The 20,321-nt window shown below is 42.0% G+C and overlaps 1 protein-coding gene across 1 annotated transcript in view; it reads right to left on the bottom strand.

Moving 5' to 3' along the window:
• LOC121554694 (transmembrane protein 163-like) overlaps positions 1–19,889 on the bottom strand; it is a 46,091-nt gene extending 26,202 nt beyond the window's left edge. The window contains exons 1-4 of the mRNA XM_041868386.2: positions 19,409–19,889; positions 17,791–17,910; positions 4,402–4,445; positions 3,861–3,952 (exon numbers count right to left, since the gene is read on the bottom strand). Of these exons, the coding sequence (XP_041724320.1) occupies positions 3,861–3,952; positions 4,402–4,445; positions 17,791–17,910; positions 19,409–19,592 (440 nt within the window). The 5' untranslated portion in view covers positions 19,593–19,889. The remainder of the gene's footprint in view (positions 1–3,860; positions 3,953–4,401; positions 4,446–17,790; positions 17,911–19,408) is intronic.
• Positions 19,890–20,321: the final 432 nt, after the last annotated feature.

Raw genomic sequence — 20,321 nt, 5'->3', positions numbered from 1 at the left:
CAGCAGTGGCAACAATTTAGCAGTGGTGGGCGACCGCTGCTAAATGAATATAGGGGAAAAACTGACGTATGAAATTTCACATGTTAATTTTTTATATTTTTTATTTAATTAAATTCCCCACATTACATTTTACACATTATTATTTTTCACCCACTTCCAGCTACAGTGCCTTCAGAAAGTATTCATACCCCTTGACTTATTCCACATTATGTTGTGTTAAAGCCTGAATTCAATAGATTTTTCTCACCCATCTACACACAATAAGTGAAAACATGTTAGTTTTTTTTTCTAATTTATTGAAAATGAAATACAGAAATATCTCATTTACATAAGTATTCACACCCCTGAGTCAATACTTTGTTTGGCAGTGATTACAGCTGTGAGTCTTTCTGGGTAAGTCTCTAAGCGCTTTCCACACCTGGATTGTGCAACATTTTCCCATTATTCTTTAAAAGATTCTTCAAGCTCTGTGAAATTGGTTGTTGATCATTGCTAGACAACCATTTTCAGGTCTTGCCATAAATTTACAAGTAGCTCCATTCCGTTTCTTTTGTATCCTGAAAAACTCCCCAGTCCTTAACGATTACAAGCATACCCATAACATGATGCAGCCACCACTATGATTGAAAATATGGAGAGTGGTACTCAGTTATGTGTTGTATTAGATTTATATTCAGGACAAAAAGTTAACTGCTTAGACACATTTTTTGCAGTATTAGTTTAGTGCCTTGTTGCAAAATGGATGCATGTTATTGCAATATTTCTGTACAGGCTTCCTTCTTTTCACTCTGCTTAGTATTGTGGAGTAACTACCATGTTGTTGATCCATCCTCAGTTTTCTCCTATCACAGCCATTAAATTCGGTCACTGTTTTAAAGTCACCATTGGCCTCATGGTGAAATCTCTGAGCGGTTTAGGAAGGACACCTGTATCTTTGTAGTGACTGGGTGTATTGATACACCATACAAAGTGTAATGAATGACTTCACCATGCTCAAAGGGATATTCAATTTCTGCTTTTTATAATTTAATACATCTACCAATAGGTCCCCTTCTTTGCGAGGCATTGGAAAACCTCCTTGGTCTTTGTGGTTGAATCTGTGTTTGAAATTCACTGCTAGACTGAGGGACCACTATGATTGCACACAGAGTGAGTCCATGCAATTTATGGAACACACCATCACAGTTTATTATGAAATAGACAAAATTACTTATTCAAAATTCGGACAGGCACACAAAAAAATTCACTTTTTCGTGTATATTACACAATTTTCTTTCTTCTTAACGTACAGTGGGGAAAAAAAAGTATTTAGTCAGCCACCAATTGTGCAAGTTCTCCCACTTAAAAAGATGAGAGAGGCCTGTAATTTTCATCATAGGTACACGTCAACTATGACAGACAACATGAGAAAAAAAAATCCAGAAAATCACATTGTAGGATTTTTAATGAATTTATTTGCAAATTATGGTGGAAAATAAGTATTTGGTCAATAACAAAAGTTTCTCAATACTTTGTTATATACCCTTTGTTGGCAATGACACAGGTCAAACGTTTTCTGTAAGTCTTCACAAGGTTTTCACACACTGTTGCTGGTATTTTGGCCCATTCCTCCATGCAGATCTCCTCTAGAGCAGTGATGTTTTGGGGCTGTCGCTGGGCAACACAGACTTTCAACTCCCCTCCAAAGATTTTCTATGGGGGTTGAGATCTGGAGACTGGCTAGGCCACCCAGGACCTTGAAATGCTTCTTACGAAGCCACTCCTTCGTTGCCCGGGCGGTGTGTTTGGGATCATTGTCATGCTGAAAGACCCAGCCACGTTTCATCTTCAATGCCCTTGCTGATGGAAGGAGGTGTTCACTCAAAATCTCACGATACATGGCCCCATTCATTCTTTCCTTTACACGGATCAGTCGTCCTGGTCCCTTTGCAGAAAAACAGCCCCAAAGCATGTTGTTTCCACCCCCATGCTTCACAGTAGGTATGGTGTTCTTTGGATGCAACTCAGCATTCTTTGTCCTCCAAACACGACGAGTTGAGTTTTTACCAAAAAGTTATATTTTGGTTTCATCTGACCATATGACATTCTCCCAATCCTCTTCTGGATCATCCAAATGCACTCTAGCAAACTTCAGACGGGCCTGGACATGTACTGGCTTAAGCAGGGGGGACACGTCTGGCACTGCGGGATTTGAGTCCCTGGCGGCGTAGTGTGTTACTGATGGTAGGCTTTGTTACTTTGGTCCCAGCTCTCTGCAGGTCATTCACTAGGTCCCCCCGTGTGGTTCTGGGATTTTTGCTCACTGTTCTTGTGATCATTTTGACCCCACAGGGTGAGATCTTGTGTGGAGCCCCAGATCGAGGGAGATTATCAGTGGTCTTGTATGTCTTCCATTTCCTAATAATTGTTCCCACAGTTGATTTCTTCAAACCAAGCTGCTTACCTATTGCGGATTCAGTCTTCCCAGCCTGGTGCAGATCTACAAAAAAAATTTCTGGTGTCCTTTGACAGCTCTTTGGTCTTGGCCATAGTGGAGTTTGGAGTGTGACTGTTTGAGGTTGTGGACAGGTGTCTTTTATACTGATAACAAGTTCAAACAGGTGCCATTAATACAGGTAACGAGTGGAGGACAGAGGAGCCTCTTAAAGAAGAAGTTACAGGTCTGTGAGAGCCAGAAATCTTGCTTGTTTGTAGGTGACCAAATACTTATTTTCCACCATAATTTGCAAATAAATTCATTAAAAATCCTACAATGTGATTTTCTGGAAAAAAAATTCTCAATTTGTCTGTCATAGTTGACGTGTACCTATGATGAAAATTACAGGCCTCTCTCATCTTTTTAAGTGGGAGAACTTGCACAATTGGTGGCTGACTAAATACTTTTTTTCCCCACTGTATTTGTGTACATTAAACAAATTCTAATTTGTTGTATCTAACATTAGCTAGGCTAGCTAGGTGGCTAACATTAGCTAGGCTAGGGGTTAAGGTTAGGGTTTAAGGTAAAGGTTTAGGAGTTAGGTTAAGGTTATGGTTAGGGAAAGGGTTAGCTAACATGCTAAGTAGTTACAAAGTAGCTTTAAAGTAGTAAAGTGTTGCAAAGTAGCTAATTATTCTTTCAGTCTTAAGTAACCTACTGTCTTTATCTGTGATTGAAATGCACTGTATACAAAATTGTGTACTGCACACAAAATAATTGACTTTTTTCATGTGTCTGTCACAAATTTTGAATAAGTAATTTGTGTCTATTTCACAATAATCTGTGATACTGGGTTGACTTATAATGTGACCTGTTAAGCAAATGTTTACCCCTGAATTTATTGAAGCTTGCCATAACAAAGGGGTTGAATACTTATTGACTCAAAAGTTTAAAAATATATTTCCACTTTGACATTATGGGGTATTGTGTGTAGGCCAGTGACACAAAATCTCAATTTAATCCATTTTAAATACATGCTGTAACACAACAAAATGTGGAAAAATTAAAGGGGTATGAATACTTTCTGAAGGAACTGTTCATCTGGTCTCCCATTCAGGGATCGACCAGGGCCGATTTTCACATGTGAAACTGCAAATTTGTCTTTTTTTTGTATGGGCACACACACATTGCCATTTACAGTGCACTGAGTAAGGGGGATGAGAGACAATGCTGGGGTTGTAAATACTGTACACTACAGTCCCAATCCCCGCACCAAGAATGAAATGCATTGTAATAACTGCAGCGCTTGTGCTGAAGAGAGATTAGTATGTGTTGAAGAGACAACATAATGTTAGTATGCAGTATAATTTGTAGGCTTTATATAGTTTTGCTGGTCATCAAAAACAACAAATATGATAAATATGGCGGTGATATATCTACTCACATGTATTCTCTGTGTGCAGAGTGAACGGCGGCAGCGTTACTATAGCGCCACACCACGATGATGGAGGACAGCACATCCAGGGCAGCGTCAAACTGCAGAGGGTAAACAACAACAACATCCACAACAAGACTGACCAGCTACTCAACGGAAACCCATGAGAAATAAGGGTTCACTTAAACATTTTTACCCTTTAGTTATCCTCATCCCAATAACTAAAAGCTAATGCCAATCTAGCCTAAATTACAAGCTTAGACTCCTAAGGCAGCAGGACTCGATATGGCCCTTGTGGAACCAATGTGTGTTTTTGAGATCGACTACATTGCAGTTGGTCTGCGCAGAATCATTCATCTACAAATCACCTTGCATCCCAAATAACTAGAGCTACTACTCATTATGTGATCAAGATCAGTGATCCTGTGCCTCGCCTTGCTCAAACTGACCCCCTCAAACACACTGATTGTAACGTGTTGGTAATGACTAACTCTCTGCCCTATAGCACTCAATAGCAGATTAATTTTAAATGCATTTTAAAAGTACCTACAGCGAATCCGAAAGCCGAGGCACTGTGTCTCATGAAGGAAACAGCTGGGGAAAAAACAAGAGAAAAACAAGTTTTACTATACATGAAGAACATTCATATATGAAATGCATTTATATCAGTGCTACTTGAGAATACCCATTGCATACCAAACACTGGCGGCCGGTTTGCTCGAAACCGACTCAGCCTGCCGGTAGTCCCTGGAGTCAAAAAGTGTTTGTTTTCTTTTAACTACTTTAGCTGCACTTGATTGAACTTGTCTAAGACTGGGACAATGGGACCAATAGAATAGTCCCAAAAGTGCAAACCCCGCCCATCTGGCAGTCCAAAATAACAGACAGGCTCAATTAAACGCTCAAAGTATTTAAACCCAGGTCTTATATGGCGCAACTACAACACTGTTATATTCAGCAGGTGTAGTAGTAAGATATAATGTAGTGTTATCATTCAGCATCCACACCATTGTCAGGTTTACAGGGTTAAAATCCTTAGTTTGCCCTTGAAAACAACGGGGCTGCTGCTTCTAATTGGCGAGTAGTGAGCAGGACTGAGTACCCCACCAATGTGGACACACAGCTGTTTGTAACGCAGATTTTTCCTGAGGCTACATTACATTACCCCCACCTTTACCCCAAGTTGAACTCCAGAGTGATTACCATATACAGGTCATGAGAAATAATGGAATTCAAAGCACATCCAACCCTAACCCAGAGGGATTACCCAGCACTGAAGACTAGACAATGTCCATACTAATGCGGTCCAGGCTAATGACTACTGGCTTTGCTTTCCAAATGGCATCCTATTCCCTATTTAATGCACTACTTTTGACCAGGGCCCACCTACTCATTCCAGGTTTTTCTTTATTTTTACTATTTTCTACATTGTAGAATAATAGTAAAGACATCACAACTATGAAATAACACATATGGAATCATGTAGTAACCAAAAAAGTGTTCAACAAATCAAAATATATTTTATATTTGAGATTCTTCAAATAGCCACCCCTTTGCCTTGATGACAGCTTTGCACACTCTTGGCATTCTCTCAACCAGCTTCACCTGGAATGCTTTTCCAACAGTCTTGAAGGTGTTCCCACATATGCTGAGCACTTGTTGGCTGCTTTTCTTTCACTCTGCGGTCCGACTCATCCCAAACCATCTCAATTGGGTTGAGGTCAGGGGATTGTGAAGGCTAGGTCATGTGATGCAGCACTCCATCACGCTCCTTGGTAAAATAGCCCTTACAGAGCCTGGAGGTGTGTTGGGTCATTGTCCTGTTGAAAAACAAATGATAGTCCCACTAAGCCCAAACCAGATGGAATGGCATATCGTTATAGAATGCTGTGGTAGCCATGCTGGTTAAGTATGCCTTGAATTCTAAATAAATCACAGACAGTGTCACCAGCAAAGCACCCCCACACCATAACACCTCCTCCTCCATGCTTTACGGTGGGAAATACACATGCAGAGATCATCCATTCACCCACACCACGTCTCACAAAGACAAGGCCGTTGGAACCAAAAATCTCACATTTGGACCAAAGGACAAATTTCCACTGGTCTAATGTCCATTGCTCGTGTTTCTTGGCCCAAGCAGGTCTCTTATTATTATTGGTGTCCTTTAATAGTGGTTTATTTGCAGCAATTCGACCATGAAGGCCTGATTCACACAGTCCCTTCTGAACAGTTGATGTTGGGATGTGTCTGTTACTTGAACTCTGTGAAGCATTTATTTGGGCTGCAATTTCTGAGGCTGGTAACTTTAATGAACTTATCCTCTGCAGCAGAGGTAACTCTGGTGGTCCTCATGAGAGCCAGTTTCATCATAACGCTTGATGGTTTTCTTGACATATTCCATATTGACTGACCTTCATGTCTTAAAGTAATGATGGACTGTCGTTTCTCTTTGCTTATTTGAGCTGTACTTGCCATAATATGGACTTGGTATTTTACCAAATAGGGCTATCTTCTGTATACTCCCCCTACCTTGTCACAACACAACTGATTGGCTCAAACGCATTAAGAAGGAAAGAAATTCCACAAATTAACTTTAAGGCACACCTGTTAATTGAAATGCATTCTCATGAAGCTGGTTGAGAGAATGCCAAGCGTGTGCAAAGCTGTCATCAAGGCAAAGGGTGGCTATTTGAAGAATCTCAAGTATAAAATATACTTTGATTTGTTTAACACTTTTTTGGTTACTACATGATTCCATATGTGTTATTTCATAGTTTTTATGTCTTCACTATTATTCTACAATGTAGAAAATAGTAAAAATAAAGAAAAACCCTGGAATGAGTAGGTGTGTCCAAACTTTTGACTGGTACTGTATATATATTTATATTCAGGACTCTGACATTGCTCGTTCTGATATTTCTTAATTTAAATGTTTGGGATTTGTGAGTATTGTTTTGTATTGTTAGGTATATTGCACTGTTGGAGCTAGAAACACAAGCACTTCGCTACACCTGCGATAACAAAATATGCGTACGCCACCAATAAAATTTGATTTGATTTGATCTCAGGGTAGACACTCTAACCACAAGGCCACCGAGTTGGTGTGTAACTGCGACGTGCAGTGAATATATGCAGTAGCCTATATCCCTTGTAGCCCCGGTCTTCCCTAATCTGCATAGGATGCGCTCATAAATGCGCTGCTACTCACAAAATGTTTCAACTTATGATAATGCATGCATTTCATCAAATGCTCGCAGTCAAAGAACCAATAATACTGCAAGCCTCTTGTTCTTTTCCTGTGTTTGGTCCAGACTGCATTCTCACCTGCAGCGAACTGCACCATGGTATGAATGGAATTGGACCGAGACCACACTTTTTGAGCGAACCGCGGTGCGTTGTTTGGTGTGCTCCCGCGTACGGATAGTGTGTTCACACCAGTCCAAAGAAACTGAACTAAGGGGGTAAACTCTGCAGTTTTCGGAAAAACTGCTCCAAACCAATTTGGTGTGAAAGCGCCCTGAGTGTACTTTGATTTGGCCTTTCCACTACAGTACTATTTTATTTAAGAAACCAATAATGATAAGGCTTTTATTCTAGTTCGTGTTCATTAGGCACCAAACAGAAGAAAATTGACTGAAACAGGGAGGGACTACCTCGACATGTCCAATAAGAAACTATCATTTTCGTTTTTCATTTAAAAACGATTTCGCTTGAGTGCCGTAATGAACAAGACCCAGGTTTTCTCTTTCTGCAGTCCTCCTGGGGTGTAAAGCCCCCATCCATTTATGTTTCTAAACACAGTGACACACGGTGGGTGACAGACAGATCTTTCTGGGTCATCCCAGTCCATATGTCACATGTCAGACCTCCCACCCTTCAGTCGTCATCACGGTGACAGAGGCTGGCACATCACCCTGACAGAACACCAGCCACACCGAGAACAGAAGGACTACACCCCAAATGGTCCCCTATATAGTGCACTTCTTTTGAACAAGCACTATATAGGGAATAGGGTGCCATTTCAGACACAACCAGGGTCTCCATGTGACAGGACAGATCTGGTTAGTGACCAGTCATTTACAATGAAGGCAGGAGTGATCAATTCTCCTCACCTTGTCAAGCCAGATCAAGTGTCTCAGAGAAAGGGTTTACGAGGAGGGCCTCTGGGTGTTTCTCAATATGCATACTATCGCGCTCCAAACTCTCATGCGTCGAGTTCGTACTCCGAGGACGTTCTCTTGAGTACGTTCTTGTGAAGACGAGAGTGTGGAGAATGCATAAAAATGTACATTTGAGAAGCACTGCGCACTCCCGTGCTATTGCATTACCTTTGACCAATACAGACGAAACAAGATAACTACATAAAGAAAATGCAACCTAGTTTTACATGTAAGAAACAACCTAAAACAAATGTTGTTATGAAAGGTAAATGGCCAGTGTTAGCTACAAATTCTTTGTGGGTAGCTAGCTACACATTTTTCGTCAGTCTACGCACACTATAGTGGATATTCTATGCAGTTAAACAGGCCAAAATGAACACATTATGGTTAACATATCAATATAAAATATTGTAGTCAGGCATTATATGAGATGTGAGTGGGCAACTTTTCATTCCGAAGTTGGAGTTCATTTTCTCTCACTTCAGCTCAAAACCAGCCGCCATTGACTTCAGGACATTTTGCGTAGTTTTTTATGTGGTTGCGTCTTATTACGTCAACAATACTGGGAATATTTCAGTTGAAGCTTGCGTCGACGCATGCTTCGAAATATGTACAAACGAAGTACACATCTGAGAATTGCCCTCCGTGTTCCGTTTCACATACTTTGATTTTGACTCGTACTCCGACCGTTCCGTGGTTCAATTTGCGCGCTCGGAGCATATTGAGAAACACCCCTTGTCTCACAAACACACGTAACTTCCCTATTGACAAACCTTAACCAGCTGCACCACCGAAAAGCTAGCAATTCAATGGCTCAGGCAGCGGTATTTGAGGTTGAGGAGTTAGTTTACCAATTCATCTCGTTTACAATGGCCAAACAATATATTATAAGCACTCCATTTCTTGAGGAAAACAGTCCTATTGTTGGAAACAAACAGCCTTATAATGTCACCCAGAGTCACATTTCTTTACTTTCCAAGCTATAGCGCACAACTAGTGACAACAACACTAATCTCTCTCTGTCTAATCACATACCTGTACATCTCTCTGTCTTTCTCTCTCCCTCAATCTCTCTCTGCCTCCCTCTGCCTCTATCTACTCCAGTCAGTACTCGCCCAGAGTGACAGAGACATCAGGGCAGATGGGAGATGTGTCACTCTCTCTGTCTCTCCGGAGACCTAAGTCAGTCCCTTTCCACATCATAGAGACAGATGTCATTGGTTCCTCACAGCCACTCCAGATTACTTCATTTCTGTGTCAATTGTCTCAGTCAGATCCTCTGTCTGCATTGACACTGACAATTACAATGATAAAATCCTTTGTAGCATATTCTATATTTTCTTTTCTTTTATTTTTTATTTTTGGGGGGTAGCATATTCTTGGACAGGGATCACAGATCTGACAAAAAGATTATATACAAGTGTTATGATATACCCATGTGACATTGGTTTATGATATTAAATCATACAATTTCCAAGAGAATGCCATCTCACAGTCACAAGAAATACATCAGGAGTGGAGAGAGTTTTAAAACCAAATATGCTAGCTCTGCCTAGGTTTTGAAAGGTTCAAAGATCCTATATGGGACAGTGGGCAGTGTCAGAAAATACGCTGAACAGACAAGCTACCCAGCCAGACTATTGTTGTAGTAGCAGTGTGTGGGTATAATCACTGGGGAAGCCAAGCATGAAAAAAGCTATATTACCACCTATGTGTTGTGATCATTGCGTTGTTTGCTCTATAACCTGTTAGGTCATATGCCTTGCCACTGTGATATATAGGCCTAAGGCAGAGACAATAAGAAGACAGAGTGGCAGAATAAATTCAACCACAACTTGGTTTCATCACAAAACCGGAGAGCAACATCTGTCCACAAAGCATATTGCATGTAACAAACAGTTACATGACCTACAGCATGGTCTAGCAAGTTAATGTTTCCTACATTTTCGGACTACTAAACAACGATTGATTTAGAACACGGAGAGTTACCGCAAGTCGCAAAGAAAACAGGAGCTGCCTCCACTATTCCACCACCATTTCAACTTCAACATCATCAAATCACCTATGCTTAGTCTAATACAGTGACAATTAAAAGATAACAAAAACAATTTAGTCCAATCAACATAAGCTAAATATGATGTGGCTGTCCATGGTACTGGTGTGTGTGTGTGTGTGTGTGTGTGTGTGTGTGTGTGTGTGTGTGTGTGTGTGTGTGTGTGTGTGTGTGTGTGTGTGTGTGTGTGTGTGTGTGTGTGTGTGTGTGTGTGTGTGTGTGTGTGTGTGTGTGTGTGTGTGTGTGTGTGTGTGTGTGTGTGCGTGTGTGCGTGTGTGCGTGTGTGTGTGTGTGTGCGTGTGTGCGTGTGTGCGTGTGTGTGTGTGTGCAATTAGAAAAACATATTGACTCACTTGTAGAGAAACGCCAATGCCATCCTCCTCTTTTTCATGTTGCCGAAATGGTCTGACTCAGTAGGCTACACACTTTATGTTTTCCTTTCATGGGCAACGATGAGCCAGCTAGTTAACATTAGCCTACTATACTGTATCTAGCTGCATATTGAACTTCCATCCTCTCAGGCCAGGGTCACAATGTATGAATATATGGTTGGCTCAGAATCGTCATTATAATCATAGGCCAGTACAGAGAATTAAGTAAAACCACAAGTCCAAATCCCATCCATGGCTAATTTAGGAAATTGTCAATTTTAGCTAGCTGGCTAGCTAGCCACTGGTGGACAACAACACAACGAGATGCAACAATTCCAGTTTTTTTCTGTCAATTATGTTTGGTTTTTATTGTGATGTGATTGGTGTGAAGCCAAATCCAAACTGGCTTCCCTTGACACTTTTTTGTTTGCGCCAGGACCATTCACAGAATATAGCCCTTTTTGGTAAAAGACCAAGTCCATATTATGACAAGAACAGCTCAAATAAGCGAAGAGAAAAGACAGTCATCATTACTTTAAGACATGATGGTCAGTCAATACGGAACATTTAAAGAACTTTGAAAGTTTCTTCAAGTGCAGTTGCAAAAACCATCAAGCGCTATGATGAAACTGGCTCTCATGAAGACCGCCACAGGAATGGAAGACCCAGAGTTACCTCTGCTGCAGATGATAAGTTCATTAGAGTTACCAGCCTCAGAAATTGCAGCCCAAATAAATGCTTCACAGAGTTCAAGTAACAGACACATCTCAACATCAACTGTTCAGAGTAGACTGTGTGAATCAGGCCTTCATGATCAAATTGCTGCAAAGAAAACACTACTAAAGGACACCAATCTTACTTGGGCCAAAAAACACCAGCAATGGACTTTAGACCGGTGGAAATGTGTCCTTTGGTCTGGAGTCCAAATTAGAGATTTCGGTTTCCAACCGCCATGTCTTTGTGAGACGCGGTGTGGGTGACCGGATGATCTCCGCATGTGTATTTCCCACCGTAAAGCATGGAGGAGGAGGTGTTATGGTGTGGGGGTGCTTTGCTGGTGACACACTTAACCAGCATGACTACCACAGCATTCTGCAGCGATACGCAATCCCATCTGGTTTGGGCTTAGTGGGACTATCATTTGTTTTTCAACAGGACAATGACCCAACACATCTCCAGGCTGTGTAAGGCCTATTTTACCAAGAAGGAGAGTGATGGAGTGCTGCATCACATGACCTGGCCTCCACAATCCCCCAACCTCAACCAAATTGAGATGGTTTGGGATGAGTCGGACCGCAGAGTGAAGGAATAGCAGCCAACAAGTGCTCAGCATATGTGGGAACTCCTTCAAGACTGTTGGAAAATCATTCCAGGTGAAGCTGGTTGAGAGAATGCCAAGAGTGTGCAAAGCTGTTATCAAGGCAAAGGGTGTCTATTTGATTTGTTTAACACTTTTCTGGTTACTACGTGATTCCATATGTGTTATTTCATAGTTTTGATGTCTTCACTATTATTCTACAATGTAAAAAATTGTGTCCAAACTTTTGACTGGTAGTGTATATATCTATTTTTTTTAATGGTAAATATTTGGGGGAAACCTGGCTTCCCTTAGCATCAATGAATACACGCCACTGTTGTGTTGGGGCCAATGCCAGTGTGTTTACCACCAATAGCATTAGGCTTAACCTATGGTCCGTACAGCAGTGTCATTGTGCCAGCTGCATCTCTATCAGTGGTGGAGCAATTGACAGCAGGTTAATCAGTTGAAATTGAGTTTACCGACATTACACTCTTTACTATCAGAGGGTAATATAACTGCAAATGTGTTTTTCCCATAATATTCTGCCATATTCCACAATATTCCGCCATTTGTTTACCAACATGAGACAAATTCCACTCCCAGATTACACTATTTACTATCAGAAGGTAATCTATCCGCACAGCGTTTTCCCGTAATATTCCATAGTTTCTATAATATTACGATTTAATTTGTATATTTGTTTACTGGTGTGGTTTAATGCTTGCTTGGTCAGCATGATTTTAAAATTGCTGACAAAACAAGCGCTGGTGAACTATGTGAAATTGTATTGTGATTTACAGAAATACAGTACATTATACATTGTTTAATAATTCAGTATGTGTGTGTGTGTGTGTGTGTGTGCTTCAAATCTGGAGTTTCTGCACACCACCACCAACACCCCCCACCTCAGGAATTGACCTGCCCAGGTATGAGGACATACTGCGTTTGATGTCATGTGACAAAGCCCAACAAACCACACTACCTCCACCTCCCAAAAGTAAAATCACAACTCATTGGGCACTCCAGTCAGGCTTAATCAAATGGTAAAAGTAGGTGAAAAGAAGCAAATACCCAGCCTATCCATCCAAGGGCAGGTAGGTGAAGTGGACATGGCAGAAGACAATCATCACTCAGTCAACTCCATGCCTCCACACCCACTACTCTGAGCCTCCCTCCCTCCCTCTGCCTGCTCCTGCTGTTCATGTGGGAACAGAGAAGGGAGAGCTCCCCTCCCTCTCTCTCTCTTTTTCTCCACATGCACCTCCTGCCGCTCTTATTTTTAGACTGCAGACTCTTTGGGGGCTTAGAGGCGCACAGTTCTGAATGACTTAATCTGTGATGCCACTCTCTCCCTCTCTCGCTCTCTCTCCCTCTTGTTTAGATTTGTCCTTTTTGGTTTGTTTTTACTGTGCATGCGGCCTTGAAGTTCTATGTAGCATCTTAATTACGTGTGTATGTATGTGTGTGTGGTTGTGGGTGTGGGTGTGGGTGTGGGTGTGCGTGTATGCGTGCGTACATAACTGCATGTGCGTGCATCTGTGCATATTTGTGTGTGTGTCTTTCTCTGTCTCTCTCCAGGGTACACAGAGCGATGTGATCTGTATTCAGGGTCTGCCTCAGGGCTGTGTGCCCTGGCATCCGTCCCTCAGCCACCACCTAGAGTGGTAGGGCACTCCCACTCAAAACACTGGGAACAGACAGCATGGTGACATTTGGCTGGTATTTCACTAAACCCTGTGTTGGGTAATGTGATGTGTGTTGTGAAATTGACATTCAGGCTAGCCAAAAAGCAGTCAAAGGAAAAAGGTATTTGTAAAACAAACCAAGGAAAAGCTATTGAAATTCGAAAGGTACTGTATTATTTAGTGTAATCCAACAAGCACAACACATTTTCAAAAAGTGCACACACACAAACATGGCAATTGTGGGACCTGATTATGCTATGACATCCAAAGAATGAGGGGGCAGGAAGGAAGAGAGAAACAGTAGCTCCTCCTGGAACAGGGGAGCTGCTAGTGAAAAACTAAAATAAACAGAAACTGACACCTGAATGAAACCAACAAGGTAAATAAAGTGGGATGATATGGTGAGTTTTCATAAGCAACGTACATTTGGGATGATATCTAGGCTGTGTCCCAAACGGTACCCTATTCAAGTGCACTACTTTTGACAAGGGCCAATATGGCTTAGGGATCATCACAAGGCTTGACATGCCAAAGTGACATTCATATTGTATAATGGCAGATTCAAATTGTTTACTACTTAGAGCTACATAACGACCACAAAGTCAGTCATCAGTCAATCAGTCAGAGTTGAGAAAGTTGACACACACACACACATTAGGGGAGAGAGAGAGAGAGAGAGAGAGAGAGAGAGAGAGAGAGAGAGAGAGAGAGAGAAAGGGCCTCCATGCATCGACTGGCCTCAAATGAAATGCAAATGAGAGCCGACGACGTGCCACTGAGTGCTTGTTAATTGGATCCTGAGGAAGCTGTGAAGTATCTGTGGAATATTTGTTCGTAATTCCTACATCACAGCCTGGCTGGTGTACGTTTTCACATGCACACGTCTTCCTCCCTACCTCCCTCCCCCTTTCCCCCTAAAAACCTGTCACAGATGACAAGCAGCTTAGAAAATACAATTTCCGTAGTGTGATTTAATTGTAGTTGAGTATCTTTGAAATCACATGAAGACTCAGAAAGCAGAGGACAATTAAATAACACACACAAGTAAACTACTGTAGGTGTGCTGTCCACGTTGCTCACCTTGTACAACAAACACACACACACATATTGGCCTATTGATCTGGGCAGCAAGGAATCTATGTGACCCAAGCCAAGTGTATTTGTGCAACTGCATGCCTCACTGAGAATTCCCACCAAAACCGGAGCTGGTTGCAACAGTGTTTGCTTAATGCTATTGTTTTCCTGTTTGCATACCCGAGTTGCCATCGTTCAGGTAGACATCTATAGAGAAAGACTCCAGGTGCTATAGATACCCATAATAGCCAATCAGTCACTTTTCTTACTCAGAACATACACACTGAAGAAGGTGACACAGTACACACCATTTTACATTACAGTCATTTAGCAGACGCTCTTATCCAGAGCGACTTACAGTTAGTGAATGCATACATTATTTTTTATTTTATTTTTTCCTACCCCCTGTGGGAATCAAACCCACAACCCTGGCGTTGCAAACGCCATGCTCTACCAACTGAGCTACATCCCTGCCGGCCATTCCCTCCCCTACCCTGGACGACGCCGGGCCAATTGCGCGCCGCCCCATGGGTCTCCCGGTCGCGGCCGGCTGCGACAGAGCCTGGATTCGAACCAGGATCTCTAGTGGCACAGCTAGCACTGCGATGCAGCGCCTTAGACCACTGCGCCACTCGGGACACTTAACATTCCATAAAGGGTAGCAGAGCCATATAATCCCATTCCATCAAATAACGTTGTATACTTAGCCTACACCACTGATGTGATAATGCAATATTGTCAATCAATATTTGATTTCATTGTATTCAGAACTGTGAAGAGGTGTGTACTGTGTATATGTGGTTAATGTATCTCTGCATCCCAAATGGCACCCTGTTCCGTATATGGGCCCTGGTCAAAAGTACTGCACTACATAAGGAATAGGGTGCCATTTGGGACGCAACCTATGTACAGTATATTTACAATGCTGGATTGTAAAGCCACTATTTGGACTTATGTCATTTATTGCAGGTTCTTGGGTCATGCTATGAACAGAACATCATGTACTAAGCATTGTTTACTAAGCAGGGAGAAAGAGAGCGAGAGTGAGAGAGAGCGAGAGAAAGAGCGAGAGAAAGAGAGAGTTTTTTTAACCGAGAGAGAGAGAGAGAGAGAGAGAGAGAGAGAGAGAGAGAGAGAGAGAGAGAGAGAGAGGGAATGAGAGTGGTCTTAAAAGTAAAGTAACTTCCTCCAAACACACACACAAAAAAGAGCTTGTGAGAGCTATAGAAGTTACTATACTCTAATATAATACTGAGAAATCTGAGCTTTTCAAGAACTATTCGAACATGCTTTGTTTGTTTGCTTTATTGTCAATGTGTCCAGCTCACAGATGATGTAGTGTTACATTGAGGAGGAAAGACCAATAGAAACACAAACTAGTAACAGTCTAGAAATAACTCTCCATGACCACCAGCACAATTAAAGCCTCCGGGGTAGGCAGGTGGCATAGAGGTTAGAGAGGCAGACCAGTAGCCGTATGGTTGTTGGTTCGAATCCCATGGCCAGGCATGAAAGAAAAGTGTCCACTCTGTGCCTAACTGAACTGGCAACCGGAGGACTGACTCTAGGCACTGAACTGTGTGTGTGGACAATAAAGTGTATATTCTATTCCTGTCAATTTACTGTAGCTTGGCAGTCAGATCTGTTTCTACTTTAGCCAAATGGCTACCAAGCTTTGTTTACTGATATTAGACCATCATAAACCATTTGAATAGCATTATGCACATTTCAGGAGTCAAAACATTGTAAGATACACTACAAAAGTATGTGGACACCTGCTCGTCGAACATCTCATTCCAAAATCATAGGCATTAATATGGAGTTGGTCCCCCCTTTGCTGCTATAACAGCCTCCACTCTTCTGGGAAGGCTTTCCACTAGATGTTGGAACATTACTGCGGGGACTTGCTTCCATTCAGCCACAAGAGCATTAGTGAGGTCGGGCACCGATGTTGAGCCATTAGGCCTGGCTCGCAGTCTGCGTTCCAATTCATCCCAAAGGTGTTCGATGGGGTTCAGGTCAGGGCTCTGTGCAGGCCAGTCAAGTTCTTCCACACCGATCTCAGCAAACCATTTCTGTATGGACCTCGCTTTGTGCACGGGCGCATTGTCATGCTGAAACAGGAAAGGGCCTTCCCCAAACTGTTGCCACAAAGTTGGAAGCACAGAATTGTCTAGAATGTCATTGTATGCTGTAGCCTTACGATTTCCCTTCCCTGGAACTAAGGGACCTAACCCGAACCATGAAAAACAGCCCCAGACCATTATTCCTCCTCCACCAAACTTTACAGTTGGCATTATGCATACGGGCAGGTAGCGTTCTCCTTGAATCTGCCAAACCCAGATTCATCCTTTGGACTGCCAGAAGGTGAAGAGTGATTCATCACTCCAGAAAAACCTCTCCACTGCTCCATAGTCCAACGGCAGCGAGCGTTACACCACTCCAGCCGACGCTTGGCATTGCCCATGGTGATCTTAGGCTTGTGTGCGGCTGCTCGGCCATGGAAACCCATTTCATGAAGCTCCCGACGAACAGTTATTGTGCTGATGTTGCTTCCAGAGGCAGTTTGGAACTCGGTAGTGAGTGTTGCAACCAAGGACAGACGATTTTCACGCGCTACACGCTTCAGCACTCAGCGGTTCCGTTCTGTGAGCTTGTTTGGCCTACCACTTTGCGGCTGAACTGTTGTTGCTCCTAGACGTTTCCACGTCACAATAACAGCACTTACAGTTGACCGCGGCAGCTCTAGCAGGGCAGAAATTTGACGAACTGACTTGTTGGAAAGGTGGCATCCTATTACTGTGCCACGTTGAAAGTCTCTGAGCTCTTCAGTAAGGCCATTCTACTGCCAATGTTTGTCTATGGAGATTGCATGGCTGTGTGCTCAGTTTTATACACCTGTCAGCAACGGGTGTGTCTGAAATAGCTGAATCCACTAATTTGAAGGGGTGTCCACATACTTTTGGCCATGTAGTGTATGTTTAGTAAATATTTGCAGTTTGGTATGTGTACTGTATTTTATGTGTTAGAGTAGATACACCCATACAACAGGTGGCGTGCTATCTATAGTCATAAGAGTTGCAAAATTGACAGGTTCATCACAGTCTATTGGGAACATTGTCGAATATAAAAATCATCACCAGCAAGGCATTGCCTCAAAGCCTGGTCCCAGATCTGTTTGTGATGTCTTATCAACTCACCAGAGTTGGAAAGGCAGCAGAAACAGATCTGGGACCAGGCTAATTCCCTTCATCCCTCAGAGAGAACGAGAGAACGAAGAAACGTATACTCACTGAAAGCTGCTACTGCCAGGATCAGCGTCACAAAGATGGAAACCCAGGAGACCCACAATGCTTTCTTGCGGTAGCTTTGAGCTTCGTGGGGCTTTAGCCTCATGCTGCTCTCCAGCAAGCCTGTCAAAAGGAACACAGTATTCTGGAACGCTTTTAGCACTCATATAATTATATTTTATCCATTGCCTACAATAGACTTAAGGTTATTTGAATGCTATGAAGCTTCCTGGTTTATGGAACAAAGAAAAATGAAGCAATACACGAATTTGAAGCATCCTTGTATTGAAGCCTACTGAAAGCCCAAAGGTGTGAGGACTGGAGCTGGTGTGATAATAGTGTATGGTTACACAGTAAACTACTGTTTCACAATAGTGATAATGATGAGGTACTGTGGGCCATAAAGGAATTCACTTCAAGACATTACATTAAGTTGGTCACTAGCTGAGTCCTACCGACTGCAACCTCACGAGCCTGGGGTGGATTCACTACAACAGAAACCATTTTACCATTTAAGAACCAAACAGAAGCAACCAGAACAAATGGAATGAAATGGGGAGGGACCTACCTGAATTTGTCCAATAGAAACGCTCTTTTTCGTTGCAAAACTTTTTCCGTTTGGAGTAAACCGTTTCTGTTGCAAAATGTTTTGCAACAGACGAAACATTTTGCAACAGAATCATAAATATATCCCTGATCTGACCTTCACGTTGAGCAGAGAGGTTAAATCACTGGAAAGGTGTGCGTAAGGAAACGTTTGGATTCACTATTTTTATATTTTATACCTTACAATAATTCACTCTGTAACATGTTGATACCCTCAAACAAACTAAACAATATGCAAACTGATCAAAGTTATCTCCGGGGAAAATAAAGTTATTCTATTCTATTCTATGGATTCCTATTAGTTTAATTCAAATCAATCTCAGGGTGAATTGATCAATTAATTGAGTGACTACATAGTCCTTTAAAATGTGTTTTGAATTAGGTTAATTGCATATAGGAGCTAGAGGGTGTGAACATTATTTTATTTTAGAGTCAGCTGATCAGAGTGCCAGCATGTAGGCTATACTATAATGGTCAGTCATTGAGACAATGATCTCAGAGATGTGTTGCTTAGATGTGTTGGATCAGTGATGGAGATAGTGCCCTGCTATTATCAAGCAGTTTGTCAGTCAGTGTAAAACTTCATAAATGTGTTATGGATGCCTTACTATACCCCCTTTAAGTAAAGTCTTATCCATAATTGTTTCTAGTCTGCTTAAAGAGACTACTTATAATGTATAATGGTAATTATTGACACGTGCTGGGAGTAGCCCATAAGCGTTTAGAGTAACTCAAATGCATTGCTATGACAGTTTAGTTTATTGAGATACTTCTGCTAAAAGAAAAACAATACGAAACGTACATAGAATGTTGGTTTACTTTGTACTATCGACAGACTATTATATTGTGTTAGTGGACTGCAATACTTTCTGCTGCACAAAGCATTCATAAAAACGTTCCTTGAATAATTCAAAAACAATAGATATTATATTCTTTATTTTCTTTGCAATATTATCCAAGGAAGGCGCACAGATAACACACATTTTTGTTAGATTTCTCATAGTTATCCGCCTACCTTGCCCCTCCACGCTATCACTAATCTTCATCTCCTGGTCCATCTTGAATTTAGGTTCCCCCTGACTTGCTCTTTTGGGTGGCTGTTGATTTGTCGGGTCGCACTGGCAGTTCACAGTCGACGGATCGACAATAGTTGGATCCGGGATGGTGCTCACCGGGTATGGGGCTGTGGAGTCCGTCATTGTCCTAAATTGCGGTACCAATTTGGCAACTCCAAAAATCTCACACCAAAGCGTGAAGTGCGGTCCTCACGCGCCTGATAGCGAGCGCAATATTGTGCGTATCAATAGCGTCCCCCAATGCCAGAAATGAATTCGAAGTCAAGTGAGAAGACAGCAGCAAGAGGACTCTAATTACGAATCTAGTTTAGTTAACGAGACCTCTGGGTTGTGTGGAATCCGTACCCATGGTCATGTCAAGGCTGCTTATCAGTGGAGACAGGAGACTGTAGACATGTTTGCCACGCGACAACAGTTCCCGGTTCCACTCCGCAGCGCATGATGAACAACATCTGTCCCAGTTAGTTATAGAGACAGCATCGAATTGTACAGGCGCACTGTAGCCGATTCCAAATAGGAGCACCGATGTCTCATAAGACAGAAGAATGTTAAAAGAAAACAAATACATAAAATGATAAATATATGTGCTTTTGTATTTATGTAGTGGCCTATATCAGTCCATGGAGTGTTCCTGCACATGAATTAGGGCCAAATATCCCCAAAATGCAACAACAAAAAAACAAGGAGAACCAAGGCACAAAAATGCACTCTAGTCTGGACCAATGATCATGTTAGCCTAATAGACAAACATTTTATGTCTATTATTATGCCTGGACAGTATGGGACATTGGACTGTGAATCACTCTCAGGTAAACAGCTTCTTGCTAACATAAATATCCTCTTTGCAAAGTG

The sequence above is a fragment of the Coregonus clupeaformis genome, chromosome 29 (genome assembly GCF_020615455.1).
Source record: "Coregonus clupeaformis isolate EN_2021a chromosome 29, ASM2061545v1, whole genome shotgun sequence".
NCBI classification, from domain to species: Eukaryota; Metazoa; Chordata; class Actinopteri; order Salmoniformes; family Salmonidae; genus Coregonus; species Coregonus clupeaformis.
The sequence above is the reverse complement of the archived record's forward strand: the minus strand, read 5'-3'. Positions and strand labels throughout refer to the sequence as shown.